Raw genomic sequence first — 22,666 nt, 5'->3', positions numbered from 1 at the left:
GTAGATACATCCGATTTCATCAAGATTAAATTTTTTTGGCTTCCAAGGAAGCTATCCAGAAAGTAAAATGATGATCCACAAAATGGGAGAAAATATTTGCAAATCTTATACCTAGTAAGGGTCTGGTATCCAGAATACATAAAGAACTCTTATAGGGCTTCCCTGGTGGCGCAGTGGTTGAGAATCTGCCTGCCAATGCAGGGGACACGGGTTCGAGCCCTGGTCTGGGAAGATCCCACATGCCGTGGAGCAACTGGGCCCGTGAGCCACAACTACTGAGCCTGCGCGTCTGGAGCCTGTGCTCCGCAACAAGAGAGGCCACGATAGTGAAAGGCCCACGCACTGCGATGAAGAGTGGCCCCTGCTTGCCACGACTAGAGAAAGCCCTCGCACAGAAACGAAGACCCAACACAGCCATAAATAAATAAATAAATAAATTTAAAAATGGTCCACATCAAAAAAATCTTTAAAAAAAAAAAAAGAACTCTTATAGCTCAACAATGAAAAGACAACCCAGTTGAAAAATGGGCGGAGGATTTGAAGAGACATTTCTCCAAAGACATACAAATGGCCAATAAACACATGAGAAGATGCTCAACGTCATTAGTCATCAGGGGAATGCAAATCAAAACCACAATGAGATAGGACTTCACATCCACACTTATGACCGTGACCAAAAAGGCAGACGGTAACCAGCATTGGTGAGGATGTGGAGAAATGGCTCCCTCAGATATTGCTGGTGGAATGTGAAATGGTGCAGCCAATTTGGAGAACAGTTTGGCAGTTTCTCAAAAAGTTAACCATAGTTCCCACACGACCCAGCAATTCCACTCCAAAGTATATAACCAAGAGGAATGAAAACATTTATATCCACACAAAGACCTGTACAGGAATGTTCACGACAGTATTATTCATATTAGCCGCAAGGTGGAAACAACACAAATGTCCATCAATGGATGAGTGGATAAACCAAGTGAGGAACACAGAATATTCTTCAGCCATAAAAAGGAATGAAGTACTGATTCATGCTACAACATAGACGAACCTTGAAAACATTCTTCTAAGTGAAAGAAGCCAGACACAAAACTCACATACTGTAGGATTCCTTTTATAGGAAATGTCCAGAAGAGGCCTATCTCTAGAGACAGAAGGTAGTTTAGTGCTGGGGGTGAGGGGAATGACTGTTAAACACAGAGTTTCTTTTAGGGGTGATGAAAATGTTCTGGAGTTAGTGGTAATGGTTGCACAATGTTGGAATATACTAACAAACCACTTAAAAGGAGTGAATTTTATGATATATGTATTACAGCAAAAAAAAAACCCCCAAAAACTAAGGTATAAATCACCTTGATGAGCTCCTGAGAGCAAACGTTAGCTGGGAGGATAAGGGTGAAGCAGCAGGAAGTTGCAGGCGCCCAGGCTGGCGGTGTAGACAGGCCCAGACAGGAGAATGGGCCCTCTGCCCTAAACTACAATCTGTCTTGGTCATTTTAGGTCATATTTCCTGCCCATCTTTCCTCTCCCACTGTAGAAGGAAAGTCACCTTAACTACGGGAGGGAAAGTAACCAAAATCGACATTCATTTGGAAGTCATTTCGGGCACCAAAAAACACACAAGTGACTTTCAAATAGTGCAACCAGCAAAACATGTATCTATTTTTCTCACAGCTAAGAAAGAGAAAGGATAGTGACAAATCCTGGCTTCGGGAAACGCTCACTTGCCAAAAGATTATCGAAAGCATGTGGTCCCAACTCGATTGCCTGTCTCTCCACACACGTCTCCAGATGATGGAGTGAGCTGGGCGTGTTTACATAAAACACGGTCCTCGGAGCCCAGCAGATGTTTGCTGCCTTCCAGGAGGGGCAATCGGATGGCCGGTTTGGTTACGTGGCACTGCCCACTTGAGAAGGTAACTTGGGAGCTTAGTGCTGAAGGAGTATCCTTGGGGGATCTACCAGCTGGGATCAGGTGTCTGAACCTGGACGGAATAATTACACACCCCCTTTCACGACAAAAGGAGATACCCATTCCATAACCCGAGAGGGGGATTTGACTGTCAAATTGTTAACAGACCTTGGATCGAGCGAAAAGCTTGGGAGGGAAAAGCAAGCAGCCTTTGGATGAGTCCTGAGGTAGGTTGGATGGTCTCCTGAAAGACTCCTAGTCTCTGATTAAACTTCTGCCATCTTCCCTCCTACACTACTGTCCAGAGCAATCACTGAGAGTTTCAAGAAAGTCTTTAACTTATGGCTGCGGTTCATGGTACAATTATGCGGCACTGATAAAGAACCACATGGATTAATACGCGGGATCATAAAACGTTTTTTTTTACAGAGGCACGTGAGAGGAAGTATTTCACAACAGGTCAGAAGGGGACCAAATATTTCAAGTCTGTGGCTTCTTCTGTCTGGGGGAAGAGAGCTGGCCCGAAGATGAGACGAAGTTGGGGGAGTCGGTATGGGGAGTGAAGAGAACGCCAGCTCGCAGACACAGTGAAAAGGCTGGGACCACAAAAGTGGGATGAGACGGGGAACAAAAATTGCCTCTTGCTAAAGAGTTTGAGAAGTGGCTGCTGCTAACGTACGTGATTTGAAGATTTTTAAAAAATCACCGTCCAGCCTCCACCTATAGACACCCAGAAGCAGAGAAACACAAGATTAAAGAAGAATTCAGAGCGGTCAGTAAACACAAGACCATACCACCTCCTCACCTGGACCATAGGTGCCTCTGCCCATCTCTGCCTGGGGTTTTAAGAAAAATGCTGATATTGGTCAGTTTTTAACCCTAACTTAAGTTGTTGTCATTTAAGCTTTTTCTGGACAGTCTCTCTTCTAAGATCTTGGCTTTTAAGTTAACCTAAATGCGCCTTCTATTCTTTTCCATTATTTTCCCTGTAACTTCTTGGGGCCTTTTCAGGTTCTATTGGGGTTCCCTCCAAGCATGGATTCTCTGAGCCTGAGTCATACTATATCACGTAACTGCTAGCTCCGTGTGGTCCCAGAGCACTTGAGACGTGACTAATCCCAACTGAGACGTGACTAATCCCAACTGAGAAGTGCGCTAGGTGTTAAAATACATGTCGTCTATCAAAGACTGAGATAATTTAAACTCTTTTAAAATATTGGTTACAGGTTGAAATGGTACTATTTTGGGTAAATGGGGTTCAATAAAATATATTATTAAAATCGATTTCATCTGTTCCTTTTTTCCTTTTTTAACGTGGCTGCGAGAAAATTTTAAGTTGCACCTGCGGCTCATATCCCATTTCTATTGGACAGAGCTACTTGGAGCTTTTAATACATGGCAGCACACGGTGAATCTCTAGGAGGAGACTGTAGTATGCAGGGTTTCCAAACACATATGACCACACAACCATTTTCCACATGGCATCTTGTTCTAGTTGTATATTGATTCTCCTTCACAGGCCCCCAAAACATAATCATGTCCATTAACTCCCAGGAGCGGCTTGGAATCCTGTTCGGTGCATGACAGTAGCTGCAGTGCTCAGCCCAGAAGTGCACCTGCCAAAGACATTCACTTATGGGGAGAGAAAAAGCAGTTGAGGCCTTTTGAGGATGTAGCTCGTGATCCTGACCGCTTTAACATGGTCAAGATCAGCAGAGTAACTTTTCTGTCGGTGTTCAACGTGAGGGTGGTTTTAACAAAACCAAGATGAAAGTACATTTTATCATTTCACTATATCCCACAGAACCTGATATTTGGATGGTACCTAATCCAATGCCCCACGTCATATTCTAGATCAGGGACCAAATATCCAGCCACTAATAATTTACTGAAATATCTACTGAATGTCCACTACGTGCCAGGCTCTTGTTTCATGTTCACCAACAAGCTTACCCAGTTGGTACTATTATGACCAGTCCAATTTCATAGGTGCTGGGAAGATCAGAGAGGTTGGACCACCTCTCTGAGGTCACACAGCTGGAGGGAGGGGCTGGTATGCGTCTCCACTATGCTTTGCTGCCTCTGGGAAGTGGAGGGACTTGCAAATATAATACAGCAGACCTAATATTTCAGCTCTTGCGGATAGTAAGGTACAGTGTTTGCAATAGACAAATGACTGCTTTAATATATTCAAAAGTAATATAATTGTTTTAAACAATTTTAGAGCATTAAAGTAACAAAATGGAAATGGAAACGGCCAGAAAAACCCTTGCTTTTCCACTTTTTCATACCTACAGGTGGAAGTTTGCTGTGATGTTTATTTTAGTTTACTTACATCTACATACTGGACATCCTTGTCTTTTGTGAATTTACAAACTAGAGTTTCCGTTTGCAGAAATGGGAACAAGACTCCCTTGTAAAAAGCTTTGAGCTTTTCAGATTTCAGGGCCAAGTCAGAGAGAGATTGGGGTTATATTCAGCTGTGATTTCTACCCGGCACCCCCAGATCATTTAACGTTTTGAAGGTGTTTGGCTATTAGTTAGTTCCTACCTTTTTCAGGAGGTAGAGAAGGAAACGGAAGCACAGAACAGAGGGAAGCCTCCTTCCCTGGGCCAGAGCCGACTCCAGCAACAAGGATCCTGACTCAGAGCATTAGGTTATGCTGCCTCCTACTGGCCAGAGTGAGACTGCACAAAACACACCGGGAGGAAAATTGTAATTCAGCGCTTCTCAACAGAATTACTATAGACTCTTTCTAAAGGGAAAAATATATATCTTAAATATACCTACAGTCCGTAGATTGAAAAAACACCACTCTAAATCATGCAAATAATGAAGTTCAAATAGCAACCAAGCCTTAAATTCAAAGAGGTGCCTTCAGTTTCCATGGGAGATCCTGCAAGGCAATTAATTACCTTTGTTCTCAGGTCAGGTACCTCCTGTAGTTCCTGCAAAAAGTCTGGCAGTAAGGATGACCTTGTATCAAGGGCATCTCTCTACTTAACTTTTGGTGCTGATTCTAACTCCATTCCTACAGAAACATATTCTTCCCTTGGCTTCTGTGAAACTGTACTTACCCCTCTTCTTTGCCATCTATACCTTTCTGTCTTTTCTCCTCGAAAATGGGGAGGACATCTTTGCCCTGTTTCAGCCTCCCATCCTCTTACACGTTCTTGTAATGAGATCTCCTCACTCTGACGCCTTCCAGTCAGACCTTCTCCGTCAACCCTTCCGGCTTCCAACGCCTTCACAGGCAGAATCAGTCTCTCTCTCCTCCAGGCAAACACATCACCCTATCCTGAACTCTGTCACCTTGTGTAAACAAGGTATCTGTCTCCCCCTCTAGTCCTCCAGTAATTTGAGGACAGAAGACCACGTCTTAGACACTTTGAAACAATACCCTTATTGATATCACCTGAGCTTGAAAGTATGCTCAGCATCGTTAAAGGAATCATCTCGACTAAAATGTCTGAATAAGACAATAAGTTAAGTTCATGACTTAATAAGACAAATACATAAAACACTGGAATACAAAATGAAATGGGAGAGATAAATGGCAGGATACAGAAGCCGATAAAGCCTTGGACCAAGAGAGCACAAAGGAAGAAACAATCGCCTCCAGCTACATGTAGAGAGAGGAAATGGCATTTGAGGCTGATCTGAAATGATAAGTATGTATGGGGGTTGAAGTGGGGAGAGAGGAGTTGTCATATATAGAAACTACTCTGGACAGAAGAAATCCATATAAAATAAAATAAAATACAAGCCTCTGAGACAGGAAAGTGTGAATATCTTCTATGAGCAAGGAAATTGATGTTTTTTCCAGAGTCTTCTTTCAGGAGGGAGAGAGAAAAAGGCAGATGGGGTCAGGTCACTGAGGGTCTTAAATGTGAAACTAAGGAGAGTAGTAGGACATCTTGACCAGGCAGGAGCTGGGATGGAGTGTCCGTGGGCCGGTGGAGCACAGACACTCCGGTACCCAGGTATCCAACTGTGTCCAACGTGCCCTTGGGCGCTGTAGTACTTCTGGGAAAATGACTTGAACTCAGTCAGCCCCAGGAGTTCGGACATATGTAGACAGAGGACCTGGTGTGAGCAGCTTCGAGGGAGGGTCCATGGAGGCTGCGTCTGACTGGGAAACCAGGCACAGCCCCAAGGCTGAGCGTGGGGAGGGGACAGGGGAGGGAGTCCCAAGCGCCCCAGGGCAGCGGGCACCAGAACTGGGGTGGTGTATGCAACCGTGATGAAAGGGCATTTTCTTCACCTCTGGAACACTTTGGGACATGGGCAACTTTTGGAGGGACATCCCCTGCCCACCTCCACCTCAGATTGAGTGTACAAAGGAGATAGCATTCTCTTCTTTATATAAGAGCAATGATTTCCAAATTCGAGCGTGCACCAGAATCGCCTGGAGGGCTCGTGAAAGCGCCCCATACGGGGCCCCACCCCCGTAGCATCTGAGTTAACAGGTATGGGGTGGTGCCCCCAAATTTGCATTTCCAGTACGTGCCGAGGCCAGGCGGATGCTGATGGTCCAGGCGCCTCTCTTTGAAAACCGTTGTGCAAGAACATCCCTGGGAGGAAAATGCTGTCTAAGAGTAGGATCCATGCCTGTTCTGTTCATCATGGAGTTCCCAGCACCTAGCAATGTGCCTGAGACATAAAAGGACCTCCAGAAATATAAGGCTAAGAGCTGGTCCTGAACAGATGCAAGGCCAGAGAGCACGTGACACATAAAAGTCCGATCACAGAGGGAGAGACTGCCCCCGTCTTCAGACGGAACAATGTTGAGATGGGTGTAACACCTATTTTGTTTTAACATTTAATGAGTTTTCTTAAATTTTTTTTTTTTAATAAAATGTCACAGAATTCTACCACAGCTACCGCCTCAGACTTTCCTCCTCTCCCTCCCAGCAGGTAAGCATATCTTGCATTCGGTGTGATTCCTTCTCATCTTTGTCTTTATGAATTGATCATATATATATACATATTCAATGTTTAATGCTTTATTTATTTAGTTATGATTATTTAATATTTTTAAATGTCATGAGCACATCATCTAATGCATTTCGTGGTGCGCCTAATTCTGTTCATTATGGGGTTTTTTTTCCCCTTAAATTGTGGTAAAATAGATATAACTTAAAATTTACCATTTTAAGTATACAGTTCAATGGCATTAACTACATTCATTTTGTTGTGCAAATATCACCAACCCATCCATCTCTGGAACTTTTTCCTCTTCCTGAATTAAAACTCCATACCCATCAAACACTAATTCCCTTAACATTATGTTTTCACGGTCCTTCAACTGGAGACATTGACTTGTCCTATCAATCATTTTAACTGCTATATAGCATTCCATGATATGACTGTGCAACCTTTATTTTCCCACCTCCTTTTTGATGGAAATTTAAATTATTTCCAACTTGCAGCTATTACAAATATTCTGATATATGACTCTTTCTTTGTACATACATCCCCCTAGGAGAGGAATTAATAAGAATCAGAGGATATATCCATCTTTACTAGAGAGCATTCAATCCCTCCCCAAAATGGCTCTACTAATTTCTATTCCTGCCATTAGCATAAGACAACCCCAATTTCCCCACACGCCTGACAACATTTGGTCTCACTGGACTTTTAATTTTTGCCAATCTGGTGGATATAAAATGGTGTCACATTTTCATTTGCATTCTTTTTTTTTTAAGTGAAACCAAGCTACACATGCAGTTTTTAAAAAATATTTATTTATTTTATTTTTTTGGCTGCGTCATGTCTTAGTTTTGGCACTCAGGATCTTTCGTTGCGGTGCGCGGTCTCTTCGTTGCAGAGCGTGGGCTTCTCTCTAGTTGTGGCGCACAGGTTTTCTCTCTCTAGTTGTGGCGCGCAGACTCCAGGGAGCGTGGACCCTGTAGTTTGCGGCACGTGGGCTCTCTCTAGTTGAGGCGCCTGACCTCAGTAGTTGTGGCACGTGGTCTTAGTTGCCCCATAGCATGTGTGATCTTAGTTCCCCAACCAGGGATGGAACCCATGTCCCTTGCATTGGAAGGCGGATTCTTAACCACTGGACCACCAGGGAAGCCCTTCATTGGCATTCTCCTGATTTCTGGTTAGGTTGAACATCTTTTTATGTATTTATTAGCAACACAAATGTCCTCTTTTCTGAATTCCCTGTTCATATCTTTACCACTTTTCTATTGGTTTGTTTTTTCTTGTTGATTCATAGGAGTTCTTTACATACTTTAGAAAGTGTTCCTTTGTTGATTATGAGTTACAAATATCTACTCCTAGTCTGTGGCTTGCCTCTTGGTGTAAGTATCTTTTTTATTCCACATAAGTTTTAATTTCAATATAGCCAAATTTATCATTTTTTTTCCTTTTTACTTGATGCTTTTTGCAGCTTACTTAAGAGCTCCTTCTTGCTCTGAGGACATAAAGAGAAACTCTTATACTTTCTTTGATAAGTGTTGATTTTTTTGTGTGCGAGTACGTGTGTGAAAGCATTAATTTATTAAATCTATGCATTTTAACATGCATTTTAATGTGTATGAGGGTTGGGACCACAGTGTGGAAGCAGAGACATCAGTTTGGGGACTGTCTTAGTTTGGGATGCTATAACAAAATACCATAGACTGGGTGGCTTAAACTACAAATATCTATTTCTCTCAGTTCTGGATGCTGGGCAGTCCAAGATCACAGTACTGGCAGATTCAGCATCTGGGGAGAACCCTCTTCCTACTTGTAGATGGCCACCTTCTTGCTGCATCTTCACATCACAGAGGGGGAAGGCTCTGATCTCTTTCTCTTCTTATAAGGGCACTAATCCCATCATAGGGGCCCCACACACATGACCTCATCTAAACCTAATTACCTCCCAAAGGCCCCATCTCCTGATACCATCACATTGGGGGTTAGGGCTGCAACATATGAATTTTAGGGGGATACAAACATTCATTCCATAGCAGAGACCATTGCAAGTCATTCAGGCAAATGAAATATGAACTTAGGAAGAACCGGTGGCGGAAAATAATGAATGGATTTGAGCAATATTCGGTAAAGTAGAATCAACAGGAAGCCAGACCCGGCAGAGGAAATCACCACCAACAAATTGTCAGGGGTGCGCACCCATTTTAAGTGAATCATAGAATCTCCGGGTAGAAAAGGATCTCAAGGCTCATCCAGTACAACCGCCCACGTGTTGTGTGGACCTGGCCACCAAGCGTGGAAATGGAAGCATGGCTGCTCACTCTCTTTGGAGAAAACAGTACCACCGCAGCCAGGTAGACCGGCTCAGCTCAGAGAAATTCAAGCCAAGGAGGGCCAAACCTGAACCACGTCCAAAACCAGACATGGTCCCTGCATTCCAGACGTGGGTGCCCTGAGAAACTTAAACTAAAACCGATTTCTGCCTCCGCCGTTATTTATTTATTATTCCTCACTTGTATCCTGTATGTCTAGTTTCGTGTCTGGAGGCCCCGAGGCCGGGTCCACCTCTGATCCGTGTCCAGCGCAAGCCTCACACATTGCAACACAGAGCAAGTGCCAGACAAGGACAGGAGCCCTCGGGTAGGATGAACTCAATCTGTGATTCTTTTCCCAAGCAGCCTCACAGCAGAGGAGGTAATTAAGGAAGATGGTGTATTTGGGAGCAAAGGGCGAAGTCAGCCGCGGATTAAGTATGGGGAACAAAGAATGTGAATAAATAGCTGCTCCTCTGCTGGCAGAACAGTGAACTCTAGCCCACTTAGGGCTTGGTTCTGGAGCCAATTTTTATTTAACCAATTGTGAGAGCAGGAAATAGACAGGAAGCCTGAATCTTATATCTGCACAGACACATCATCTCTACCTGTGTTCTCTGCTTCTCCCCTTCCTCGCCTCTTCCTCTCTTTTCTCCTCCCCCCACCAAATACTAGGGAGAATTGGGCTTCTAACACTCATCATTCATTACAATATGACTTAGACACTAGGGGGCAGGGGAGAGCCAATTACATGCAACTCAGAAAAGCGGGAAGAAATGCACCCGAACCAAGTAACCAAGACCCTTCATTTATTATATTGCAGAACCAACCCCTGAAGGACAGGCAGCTGGAAATGGCTGGGATAGGATCTCTGGCTAGAAGGCAAGAGCAGCTTTCCGTAATGGAAGAGGGAATGGAATGGTGGAGGGAAAAACTGGAAAATGAATCAGGAGTGGATGGCTCTCAAGGTCTCAGGATTTAGGGGGGGTGGGGGGAGTAATCTATGCATTTTTGGAAATTATGTGCAAAACCTCACTCATTTCAATCAGTGAAGACAGGAAGAGAGAGGGATGTGAAAATGCAGTTAAAGAAAATAAACCGGTTTTATTTCCCTCCGTGTTATCTCTCATGTATCAAAGAGACAAAGGGAAAACTTAATTAATTTGTAGTCTTTGCTACTCTCGGGGTGCAAACAATGAAAGCTTCACTTTATAGCACCAAATTAATCACTTTTGTGCTTAAGAAAAATGGGATTCGCCAGAGACAATACCACAGCATAGTGGGATCTTGTGGAATGTGGCTAAATTTTGGGTGGTGCAGAGCCAGAATTTCAGAAAGCATCATATTGTTAATTGTATTTCAGTGGAGAGTACCCTCCTCGGCCGATCACACTCAGAGCCATGCATGTGGGGTGCTGCAGGAAGTGGGTCTCAGGGGGAGCCCCAGGCTTGGTGGGGAGAGGGGAGACCCTCCAGGGGGCTTGCAGGGGACTTCTTAACTATGGGGTCTACTCCAACGAGCTTCCTTCCTTTTGAAATAACCGATTCACTTCTTCTGAAGTCAAACACCATGACTTGAATTTCTTGTGACCTTTTTTTCTTGCCAAAAAAGCTATGCTTTTTACCAAAGATTGTAAAAGACCACTGAAGAAAATAAATGATTATTGTAATGACTGTAGCATTAATGAACTAATGGAATAATAATGCACTCCCTATATTTCCAATTGCTCCTCTCAATTCAGATTCTGTTCTCCCCCAGCACTTGCCACCATATTACTCAGTTTGGGGGGATCACAGACCCTTCTGGGGAGCTGATAAAAGCTAGGAACTCTCTTCCCAGAAATGCACAAGTAGGTACAATTTTGCACGTAATTTCAGAAGGTTCATAGATCTCCCCCTGCCCTTTCTCTCCAAAAAAAAAAAAAAAAAAGAAGAAAGAAATCCCTGAGACCTTGACTTAGCACTTGGTATTACAGCAATTCTCTTTCATTGATTGGGATCCTGACCTGTTCACAGAGTCCCAACACTGAGCACAGCACCTGCAAACTAATAGCTGCTCAAAGATAAGGCTTATTGTTCACCTGACTTTTCAGGTAAGAATGATGATGGAATGAGGGACTTCCCTGGTGTCCAGTGGCTAGGGCTCCACGTTCCCAGTGCAGGGGGCTGGGTTTGATCCCTGGTCAGGGAACTAGATCCTGCATGCCACAACTAAAGATCCCATGCTGCAACTAAAAAGAAAAAAAAGATCCCGCATGACGTAATAAAGATCCCGTGTGCCACAACTAAAAAAAAAAAGAGATCCTGCATGCAGCAACAAAGATCCCTCACAGCCAAATAAATAAATAAATATTAAAAAAAAAAAAAAGAATGGTGAAATGATATTTAAAAACAGGGGGAAAGCATGTGTATGTCGCTCAAGAAAAAAAAAATTGATTGGCCTTTAAGCTGTTACCATTTTTACTGGGATTTGGATCACTGGAAAATTTCATAGTGTGACAAAAGAGCCAGTTTCTCTTATATAGACAGGGATCTGCAGCCTTAGCCCTTGAGAGAGTTAGATTGATCTAGAAAGATGTGTAGTTACAAGAATAAGCCTAGGGACTTCCTTGGTAGGACAGTGGTTAAGAATCTGCCTGCCAATGCAGGGGTCCCAGGTTCGAGCCCTGGTCCGGGAAGATCCCACATGTTGCAGAGCAACTAAGCCTGTGCGCCACAACCACTGAGCCTGCATGCTGCAACTACTGAGCCTGCGCGCCTAGAGCCCGTGCTCTGCAACAAAAGAAGCCACCGCAATGAGAAGCCCGTGCACCGCAACGAAGAGTAGCCCCCGCTCGCTGCAACTAGAGAAAGCCCACAAGCCCGCACACAAAAAAAAAACAAAAACAAAAACAAAAACAAAAACGAATAAGCCTAGATAGAGGCCTAGGGGAAAACAGAGAACGCCCCCAAAAGATCAGGATGCAGCTAAAATCTGCCTTAGGGATCTTGTTCCGTTCTAGAACCTGCCCACCAGGACGATGCTGGCTGTGAGGGGAGTCGACAGTGAGTGGTTCCAGGCACAGACGCTACTTTGCTTTCCCACGAGAGCTGCCAAGGCCCCATCTTTCCTTTCCAGGCTCTGAATTTATTACCTCCGGCACTCCTGCTTCTGGATCTGAATTTCTGCCCCGCTCCGCCCCCCACAGAAACCTACCTTCCGTAGGGGTTCTGACACTCGCCCCCAGGCCCTAAGCCCTGCTAGCAGACAGTTCTAGGGCTGCAAAGCCAGGCCTGCAGGGGGTGATGGGTGGTGCGGAAGGAACACTCCTGTAATCTGCTGGGGAGCAAGGGATGGCCTAGTGGATCCTAGTCTGGCCTGGGCTGAGAGGAAGGGAGAGGGGAGAGCAAGGTGTCCAGAAGGTGTCATCCTAATGGAAGCGAGCATTTGTAGTCCCTGCCTCGAGGTGGAGTGTAAGGGATAATGTCTCAGGCATCTGTGTGACCTCAACCTTGGTCCAGCAGACTGTGACCCTTCCGGTCAGGCCTCATTTGTGTGAGAGGACAATGCAGATGGACAACACCCCACTTGGGGGAGGGGGAAGGTGGCTGCAGGAGGGTAAACCATCCTGCTGTTTGCGGGGAAGCATAAGAAGCAGGCTGCGTTCTCAGTCACTTGACAAGTGCTTAGTGAGTGCCTGCATCTTCGAGTGCGGACTTGGGGGACAGATGGCCCGGGTTCAAATCCAAGTCCTCCACTTTCTGCCACTGTGACTTTGGACAAGTTACTCACTGTCTCTGTGCCTCTATTTTGTCACCTATAAATGGATAATAATGGTACCTACTCCATCCGGTTGTTCTGAGGATTAAGTGAATTAATCTGTGCCGCGCTCTTAGAAGCCTGCCTGGCGTGCACACAGCAAGCGATTTGAAGTGTTAACTGTTGTCACTACGTTGAACCCATAGCCATGGTCCTTGCCTGCATGGAACTGACAGTCCATGAGGAAAGCAGAACAAACACTGTACAATCCACCCACCAAACTTAGCTACCAGAGCATCCATACCTGCTTCCTCTTCTGTCTCCATCCAGGTGCCAGAACGCCTCGCCTCTCCCCTCCTTCCAGGATCTTGTTCTACCAGCCACCCTTCCTCTTTCCTACATCTTTAGTCTCCTTTGCTTTGCTTTACGCACCTGTTCAAAGCTTCTCAGGTTCTAAGAAACAAACCCCTCCTCCCCCTCAAGTAAATGTCTCTCTTCTTCTGCCCCTTCTACAGCACGCTTCTTAAAAGAGGTGTCTACACTCATTATCTGCACTTGCCAACCCACACTCACTCCTCGGCCCCCTACACCCCGTCTTCCACCTGCACTTAAGTACCCCAAGGCCACTAAATCCAATGATCTATTTTTGGTCCTTATGTCGATTTTCTGTAGCACATGACAATGTTGACTCCTCCTACCTTCTTACAATTTTCGATCCCCCAATTCCAGAGTAACTCTCTCCTGTCACTCCTACCACAGGCCAGAGAATGCACGAGGCACTGGGAGGGAAAGGTATTCAATCTCCCCAGGAGCTCGTGGCTTTTAGTGGGAGGGGGGAGCGGGGGGAGGTGTGGAGGAGAGATTAGGTACATGGAATAATTGCAAACCAGCGGGATGAGTTCTAGGATAAGGACCAAAATAGGACGACGCAGCTGGTTCCTTCAGGACGCTCAGGGGAGAACCCATTTCCTTGCCTTTTCCAGCTTCTGGAAGCTGCTCACATTGCTTGGTTTGTGGCCCCATATCACTGTGACCTCTGCTTCCTTTGTCGCAACTCTTCAGGCTCTCTTGCCTCCCTTTTTTGCTGTATAAGGATCCTGCTGTTACACTGGTCCATCCAGATAATCCAGGAAAATCTCATCCAAAAAAAATCCTTAATGGGATTTACCTGGTGGTCCAGTGGTTAAGACTCTGCGCTTCCACTGCAGGGGTCGTGTGTTCGATCCGTGGTCAGGGAACTAAGGTCCCGCATGCTGTGTGGCACGGCCAAAAAAAAAAAAAAAAAAAAAATCCTTAACCACATCTGCAAAGTCCCTTTTGCCAGGTAAGGTAACACAGCCACAGGTGATTAGGATGTGGATATCTCTGGGGACCACTATGCTGCCTACCATAGATGCAGTTCTCCCTGGAGTAGCCAGACAACTGTTCAGAGAGAAGACTCTCGGAGGGGAATTTTATAGGGTTAGTTCTTATTTGCCAGAAGGGGAGATAAGGTGGTACAAGCAAAGGACTAGCGCCTGACTAGAGGTTAAACGTAGAAAGAGACGGTGAGCCTGGAGATCTGTAAGCACCCAGCACGGTTGCATGGCTGAAGAACAGGAAGAGGGTACCTTCTCGAGATTATATGAGAGAGGAAAAGTAGAAGCTGGATCGTGAAGGTTTTTGGTTTTTTTTTTTTAACCATATTGAGTCTGAAATGTATCTGAAATGCATTTACTTGGCCAATGCCATTACTTTAGACTGTGCTATTTTTTCTTTAAAACGTTCTTTAGGGACTTCCCTGGTGGTCCAGTGGGAAAGACTCCATGCTCCCAACGCAGGGGGCCCGGTTGGATCCCTGGTTGGGGAACTAGATCCCGCATGCATGCCGCAACTAATAAGAGTCCGCATGCCTCAACTTAGAAAAGATCCTGCGTGCCGCAACTAAGACCGGGTGCAGCCCAGATAAATAAATAAATAAATAAACCTTGGGAATTATCATTAAAAATAAATAAATAAATAAAATAAAGCAAATATTCTAAAAAAAAAACTTTAAGTTGACTCACTTTTTGTCCTAAAGAATAATGCCCACAAAATCACAGGTTTTACATGTTAGTTATATCTTTCCAGTGTGTGTTCAAATGTGTATATAACTATAAAATGTTCTTCCCTGTACCCCCTAAAATCACGCACACCCATGAATGAGTACCATACTTTCAGAAATGGAGCCAGAGGCACGGAAACCACCTAAAGGTTTTGAGCAGGGAAAGAAAGAACATCATCAGGGTTGCCTTGGATCAATATGCTTCCCGTAGCATTAATCACTTTGGACTGAATGGAGACCGGTGAAAATCACAGCAGAAAGCCCGTAAGTTAGGAGACTCCCACAGTAGTTGAGGGGAGAGGTGAGACATGAACAGAGACAGGGACTGTGGGAGGGGAGGGGAGGGTTTGGATGTGAACAATATCAAGGTGGTAGAACTGACGGGTAACAGTGAAGACCGGAAATGGAAAGGGAGGAGCTGGGGATGACTGCCAGGGTTCTAGCACGTGCAGTGCAGCAGATACCCGTCCATCCACCAAGATGGCACATAGAGGGGGAGCTGACGGGCGGGGGAGGGGGGCAGGGTCGGAAGGGAAAGAATTGCTTTGGTCTGGAACATGCTCGATTTGAAGCGTCTGTGGAACACCCATGTAAGTACTTGAATGCCTGTGTCTGTGGCTCTGGGGACTGGGGCATCATAGAGAGCCAAGCTGTCCAGTAGAAATAGGCTGTGAGCAACCTATGTCATTTTAAATGGTCAGGTGGCCATATTAAAAAAAAAAAAAGTAAAGAAATAAAATGATATATTTTATGTCACACAACATATCCAAAATATTCTATTTCAAGATGAATCAATAGAATAATCACAAAGATATTTTACATTCTTTTTTCATTTTCAGTCTTCAGAATCCAGTGCATTTTTGACAGAGAGCACATCTCAGCTGGGACATTCCAGGCACTCAAAACGCACCACGGAGAGTGTTACCGTATTTATTGGACAGCACGGCTCTAGAGGCACTTGCTGTAGGCAGGCCAGGGTGATCAGATGTTCACCAGCGGGATGGTGGAGGCTGAGGACCCTGGTCAGATACTGAGGGTGATCAGATTTGCTAAAACTGGATTTTACAAGGAAGCGCACAGATGGGTCTAGGAGAAGGTTCAGGAGCCTGACTGAAGTTTGGCCGAGCAAATCATCTTTGTCACAATTCCACCCATGACACCTGATCAATATAACCTTTGGAGTGGGGCTGGTAAATGCGTATTTTTAACAAGCCTCCACCAGGTAATGCAACCCAGGAGGACCATCTTTCAGTTGGAGCCAGTAGGACCTGAGAAGTCAGGGGAGATGGTTTCCAACAGGATGGGGCTCTGATGAGCCGCCTGGGGAAGACTCATAGAAAGAAAAAAAGCTGATGGGGGGAAGCACAGAGAGAGGCTTGTGTTTAGGGCAAAGGAAGGGAAGGACGAGAGCTCTGGTGGAGTATCTGTCCCCAACACCGTAGCCTGGCTCCAGGCTAATCGAGGCATCGTGGCTTAGACCAGAGTCCACAAACTCCGCTCGGGAGAATCTGACTCAAGCTGTCCTGGAGCTGCCGGAGGGCTCCAACCCCAGGGGCTGGGGGAGGAAGGAGTGGGCTCTGAGGATGCTCGCCTCCCACACAAAGCGGGGATCAGCCTCTTGCTGGCCCAGACATTCAGTTTTGAAACTCCGCAGGGCTCTGTCCAAGGTCTCTTTCTTTTTCTTCCTCTGCTCTCATTCCTGGTTAATCTCACCCCTTTCCGGGGTTTCAAACTCCATTTACATGCTGATGGTGCCCACATTTGCATCTCAGACTCAGTGCCCACCCCTACTCCAAGGGCCAGACCTCGCTTTACCAATTGCCTTCTGCCTAGAGTATCCGGCGGGCGCCTGAAATTTAACATTTCCAAAGCTGAACTAACCCCCAAACCTGTTTGCCTGCTAGTAAGTTCCTGTTTCAACTAGTGGCCTCACTACTCACCCGGTTCCCCCCAAACTAGAAATCTGGGTGTCATCTTACGCTTCTTCCTCCAATCATACATGAAATCACCTGAAATTCCTTCCTTTGTCTGTATTCCTGCAACTTCAGTTCGGATACCCTCGACCCCATGCTTGACTAGTACAATTCCCTCCTCACTAGAGATGTGGCCCCATTCTCCCTTCTGGGAGAGGGCATCCTCCCAAGTGTGGTACAGCCTTCTTTTTACAGGCTAAACTTGTAAAACCCAAATCTGACAAACTCTGCTGACCACGGCATAAACAGCAAACTCCTCAGCATGAAACACGCATCCTCACAGAGGGCCCTACTCACCTCTGTTGTCACCTTCCCCCAATCCCCAAAATCTTTTTTTCTAGTTGTGACACTTTTTTGTTAAAAGATAAACACAAAATATCAAAATGCGCCAAACAACTCACAAAATCGATTTTAAAAGGGAGGAGATGAGGGGAGTTAAGATATCTGTATCCTCCTTCCCTGATTCCGAAGGTCTGGAGTGTTGCCTGGGGACTGCCTGTACCTGCGTTTCCCCAGGCGATTCAGAGGCAAATCTAGGTTTGTCAACCAGTGGGTTATGCCACTCTGACAAAAGTCCAACACATCAAAGAATCTAGGCTACTATGTTCTTTCCTAACTTCCTGTAGGGCTGCAGAGAAAAGACAGAGAGGAGCCTGCATCAGCCTGGTCTCCTAGACCGCATCACGATTGCAGCCTCACCTAGATCAAAATCCTGGGGAATTGCCAAGCAGAAATTTTAAGAATGAAAAGGCCATCTGCGTAGCCTACAAACCTGACAACAGAACCTACAGCACCTTTCGGTTAAAAAACACTCCTGCCCCAAAATACATTTGGAAAACGTTGAACCACTCTAGAAAAGTTTGATCGGCATCCCCTCCGTCACTTCTCGGTTTTAAGGGAAGCCCTAAAAGACGTCATAGGAAAGCAGTTTGCTTTATTTTACTCAGCAGTGCCTTAGAAAGTTGAAAACCTGAAAAAAGTAATCTCAGAAGCTGAATCGCTCCTATGGGTGTTCGTTCAAACACAAACAGTATTAGGCTGCCATGTTTACTTGAATCCGTGGAGAGCAAACAATGTAACTGAGGAACCTTAAGCTTTGACTTCCTACCAAGCACATGAAACGTTCAAGAAACTTTGCAGAACGTGTGCACGTTCACTAATGCTCATATTAACTCCCGAGCCAGGCTGAACAATAGAAGGGAGACTCGTTATTAACGAAACGCGCCGTCTGTGTTTCGCAGTCCTTCATCGCAGCAGAGGGGGCCTTTCCTCTGCTCCGATTCGATTTTCAAATTGTTTCCACGCTCACTGTCTGCCGGTAGGAACAACGGCAGCGCTCGGGGGAGCAGGTACAGCGTCCCGCAGAATGCAGCGCGGTTGAGCCCGGCCAGGTTTTGGGACATTCCCGGCCCTTCCAGCGGATCAAGGAAAAGGAGGTGGCCCGGGCGCCAAAGGCTGCTGCCAATGCAACTCGCAACTTTTGAAATCAATCCTTTTTGCATCATGCAACGGATGCCACCTCTCCTCGGGCTTGCAACCCCCCACCCCTCCCCCGAGACCAATCATTGCCGCGCTCGGGCCTGCACATCGCCCCCGCCCCCTTGCCGGGCCGCACGCAGCTACCGAGCCGCTCCGGTCGCGGCCCGCCGCCTCTTAAAGGGAGGGAGCCGGCCCTTAAAGGCCCCTCGCGCGTGGCGCACGGCGGCCCCGTTCCCGGCAGGGGCCCGCCGAGCCAGGCCGAGCCCCCGCGGCGCCCAGGCGCGGCCCGGGGCCCTCCCGCCCTCCGCGCCGCCGCCGGGAGCGGCCTTTTTATTCAGGCGACGCTTAAGGGAGCCCGGCGGCGCCCGGTGCATTGTGGGAGCGGCGGAGTCCCGTTCGCGGGAGGAGGCGGAGGGCGCAAAGCGAACCGGTAAGCGCCTGGCTCGGGGAGGGGGGGCGAGACATCAGGCTTAAAGGGGAATATTCGTCCGCAGGCCCAGGGCGGCCGTGCGGATCCCCTCGCGGGCCGCCTGGGCGCGCCGGGAGCCGTGCACGGTCGGCGCTCTGCAGCGCAGCCTGGAGAGGGGCCGAGCCAGGGCTTGGTGGGGCCGCTTTAAAAAAGAAGCACCGCCCGCGCCGCCGCCGCCGCGCGGGGCCGGGGAAGGAGGGAGGGAGAAGAGGGCGGGGGAGGAGTGGAGGGGGAGGGCGGCGACGCAGGGGTTAATTTTTTCGCCCGCCGACATTTTTGTGTGGCGGCGGCGGCGGCCCGCGCGCGCGGCGGGAGAGCCCAGCCCGGTGCCCGGGGCGCGGCGCCCGGCGCCTCCGGGCCCTCCCCGCTCCCCCCCGTCCGCGCGCGCCCTCCCTCCGGCCCCGCGGACGCAGCCTGACCCCGGGCGTCCCGGCCCGGCCGGCCCGCGAGCCGGGTGACCCGCCGCGGCCGGTGGGCCGTGCGCGCCTCACGCCCGCCCCGCGGCCTGGGCCGCGCGGTTCCCGCCGCTGCCGCCGGGACAGAGGGCGGGCGGGCATGGCCCCGCTGGCCGCCCCGCTCCGCCTCCACCGGGCCGCGCCGCACAAAGAGCCTGGGCCCGGGTGGCCTTTAAAGGCGGCAGCCGGGGATTTAAGGTGTCCCCGAGCGCTGCTCTGCGCGCACCGGCCGCCGCCCCGACGTGTGCTTCCCGGGGGGTGCGCCGCCCCTGCGCCCACGTCGCCGCGTCCCCCCTGTTGTTTATTTCCTAGGCTTGGGGACCTGGGGGGAGGTAGGTACCGGGCTGGGGCTGCCCCTTCTCCCGCCCCCACTTACCGTGCTCCCTCGGCTCTGCGGCCAGCTTGGCGCCCTCGTTTGAAAAAATTAAAACGTGGCCGAGAAGGAAAGGGTTAACTGTTGTTTTTAAATATTCATGTCATTGTTTAAAGGTGTAAACAGGCGGCTTCGGGGTTGGAGTGGACTGCGTATTGTGCCAGCCCCCCACCATTAATTACGCCTTTCCTCACGTCCCCCTCCACCCCCCCCCACTTTCTCATCCCGTCCAAAAAATGTAAGAATTTATTTTTTTATGATTCGGATGCGATGTGTGTGATTTACGTCCCTCGTTCCATTTGGAATTTTAAAACTCCTGAGTGCCTTTTGGGCTTAAGGTGTTTTAAACTTTTTGCCCTTAAAAACCTAGGAAGATTTAAAAGGAAGTTAGCCCCCTGAATTCCAAATACCCCTCCCCGCCTTTTTTTTTTTTTTTTTTTTGGATAGGGATTGGAGGTAGGAAAATAACTGGATGCCTCGTGAGTTGGATTTTTTTTTTCCCCTGGTAGGAGTGAGGCGGTGTTAAGTGCGAGGCATTTGGTGAGGAAAGGACTGTGTTTTTGTTCCAAACCCTTCCAAGTCAAACTGCTATTGGACTTTTCCTAACTCTAAAATGGCTTCAAAATTCCCAGCTCCATAACTTAGCTCTCCTGGCGCCCTCCTTTTGGACAGGTGGTTTTCTTGGAATGTCGGAAGGTTTACTCCTTTACGGTTGTACGTTTCAAACGGAAATCATTGCTCACCCCAAACATGGTTTTGTAAAGACAGTTTGGATTACTGCCCAAATTCAGGCTCTAGGAGATTTATTTTAAATGAGTGATGGGCTTCGCAGGGGATCGAAAACTATAAATGGGAATTATGTTCTTAATGATAAATTTTATAGGGGAAACTGACCCTAAAACTTGGGGTGTCTGTAATTCTATGCCCAGTAAAGTATCAGTCTGGAAGTTTTGTAAACCCCGGGAGCACGTGGAAGGTTTTCGTTTAGCTCCAAAGGCTTCAAGCTTAGAAAAGTTTGTTCCAGAAACTTCCAGTGGTACCAAGTACCATAAATGCTAGTGATTTAGTACAGTTTATTTTATCACTTTAGGTCTGCAATGAGACAGTAATGAGCAGTAGCATATTTTATCAATGATGTGTGTGTGTACTAGTTTGTTGGGCGGGGTGTTTGCTTTCTAGGAAATAGCACTGAATTAAAACATCAGAAAACTTTCCACTGCTCTCTTGTAGAAAATGAGCCTTGCTGTGTTTAACAGCCATTCCAGTTTTCAAGTTGTGTTCTTTAGAGAGGCTTCCTGTTAGTTTTGGATCATGTCGTGTACTTCTGGCTCAGAGTGAAAACCTGTTTTTCTAAAATTGAACTTAGCATCGTAAAGAATTTCATCAAATGCATATCCACCAATGTCCTTTTCATGAAAAGTATCTGTTAGGCATATTATTTTTCTTTGTGAGATAGCAAAAGATTGGCAAAAGGTCTTCCTGAAAAGTCACTTTAACCAGGGCATTTAATTTCTAAACCATAGTACTTCCTGGTTGATAGGTGAAGTGACTAGTTTTCCTGTAACGCTGCCGGCTAGAAGAACGTTTGGGACTTTTTACTCAAGATGGCACTGTGTCCTGTAAGTCAGCTGGCCCGTAGTTCCATCTTCCTTGCAGCCCCTCAGAGCCACCATTATAACAACACAGACATCAGATCTCCTTCCATAGAATATGTCTCTAATGGTACAGTCACCTTTTAAAATGACTTCTTCTAGCTTATGCATCACTGCGACAAACTATTGTGGTCCCAGATGGCTGTTTCCCTGTGGTCTTGGTGATTGCAGCCCTTTTCATGTTTACTTTTCACTGTCACGTATTCACTCACTAGATTCTTGGCGGGTACTGGTAAGAAGAACTCTTCTAATGGTGTCTTTGTGTCTCGGTGCTACCCAGGTGGCTCTGTAAAGAAACCAGCCGCGCAGGACAGGGAGGGGAGGAGCCCGGCGGTGAGGTGTGTGCGCCCAAGAACCATGTCTGCGCGGGAGTCCTTTAACCCGGAAAGTTATGAATTGGACAAGAGCTTCCGGTTAACCAGATTCACCGAACTGAAGGGCACCGGCTGCAAAGTGCCCCAAGATGTCCTGCAGAAATTGCTGGAATCCTTACAGGAGAACCACTTCCAAGAAGATGAGCAGTTTCTTGGAGCAGTTATGCCAAGGCTTGGTACGTGAACCGCTGTTTCTTTCATATTTCCCTGAGTAGAGCATCTTGGCCGCAATGTAGTCAGTGAGTCAAAAACTAGATTTCTCCTCCCATGTTGCCTTTTTTTTTTTTAATTTCTGCAAGAAGGATGCAAAGAGCAAAGCAATGATAACTGTTACCTTATTGTAACTTATTTGGAGGAACTACTTGAAAAGCATCAAGAAATGTGCTCTAACCATTTTTAAACTGTTACTATGCGATTGACACAATTGTATTACAGTAAAAGCATTTTTTATTAAATCAGAGTAGGAAAGGTGTCGTGTAGGACGCCTTTAAGCATCGTCGTGCAGGACTGGGAGAGCAGTGCCTGGCTTGGGAGCTCGGGGTTCCTGTGCAGCAGGCATTGTTTGAAAAGCTCCCATGGGGAGGAGGGAGACACAGCAGGTGAGAACACTGGATGGGGTCTGGACCCCAGGATGGCATCTGGACTTGAGAGCCGTGTTTCCTTGACCCAGCTCCTGCTGTCATTAGTGGTTTGCCTTTTCTCAAACACAGAGCTCAGAAAGAAATTCTAGGCTACTGGGATGCTGTTTGTTAGCTTCTCTTACGTGCTTTGTTAAGTACATGATGCAAGACTGTGATCACTTTGCCTTTTGAGTGTTTGACATGTATTCTAGGAGTTTGTGGGTGTTTTGTAGTTACGGTGTGTGAGTTGATCAGCTTTCTTACATAAGGTTTTAATTGCATTTCTTTTATGGTCACGTTCTGTC

The 22,666-nt window shown here is 46.9% G+C and overlaps 1 protein-coding gene and 1 long non-coding RNA gene across 11 annotated transcripts in view; one reads left to right on the top strand and one right to left on the bottom strand.

Annotated features, from left to right (window-relative positions):
* LOC309625708 overlaps positions 1 to 19,949 on the bottom strand; it is a 76,187-nt gene extending 56,238 nt beyond the window's left edge. For 3 of the 5 annotated variants that reach the window (XR_014242679.1, XR_014242680.1, XR_014242681.1), the window contains exon 1: positions 19,719 to 19,949. This is a non-coding gene — a long non-coding RNA (uncharacterized lncRNA). Of the gene's footprint in view, positions 1 to 4,457; positions 4,595 to 14,051; positions 18,510 to 19,718 lie in introns of those variants that run through there. The other 2 variants (XR_014242678.1, XR_014242682.1) reach the window with 2 other exon arrangements.
* The window catches only part of SEPHS1 (selenophosphate synthetase 1), a 40,668-nt gene continuing 36,542 nt past the window's right edge, over positions 18,541 to 22,666 (top strand). The window contains exons 1-2 of one of the 6 annotated variants that reach the window (XM_082385464.1): positions 18,541 to 18,848; positions 21,648 to 21,917. In XM_082385464.1, the coding sequence (XP_082241590.1) occupies positions 21,725 to 21,917 (193 nt within the window). In that variant the 5' untranslated portion in view covers positions 18,541 to 18,848; positions 21,648 to 21,724. Of the gene's footprint in view, positions 18,849 to 18,897; positions 19,021 to 19,185; positions 19,675 to 20,026; positions 21,335 to 21,647; positions 21,918 to 22,666 lie in introns of those variants that run through there. The other 5 variants (XM_082385467.1, XM_082385465.1, XM_082385466.1 and 2 more) reach the window with 5 other exon arrangements.

The sequence above is a fragment of the Balaenoptera borealis genome, assembly GCF_965194805.1.
Source record: "Balaenoptera borealis genome assembly, chromosome: 3".
Lineage (NCBI taxonomy): Eukaryota > Metazoa > Chordata > Mammalia > Artiodactyla > Balaenopteridae > Balaenoptera > Balaenoptera borealis.
This window is presented reverse-complemented; position numbering and strand designations above follow the sequence as displayed.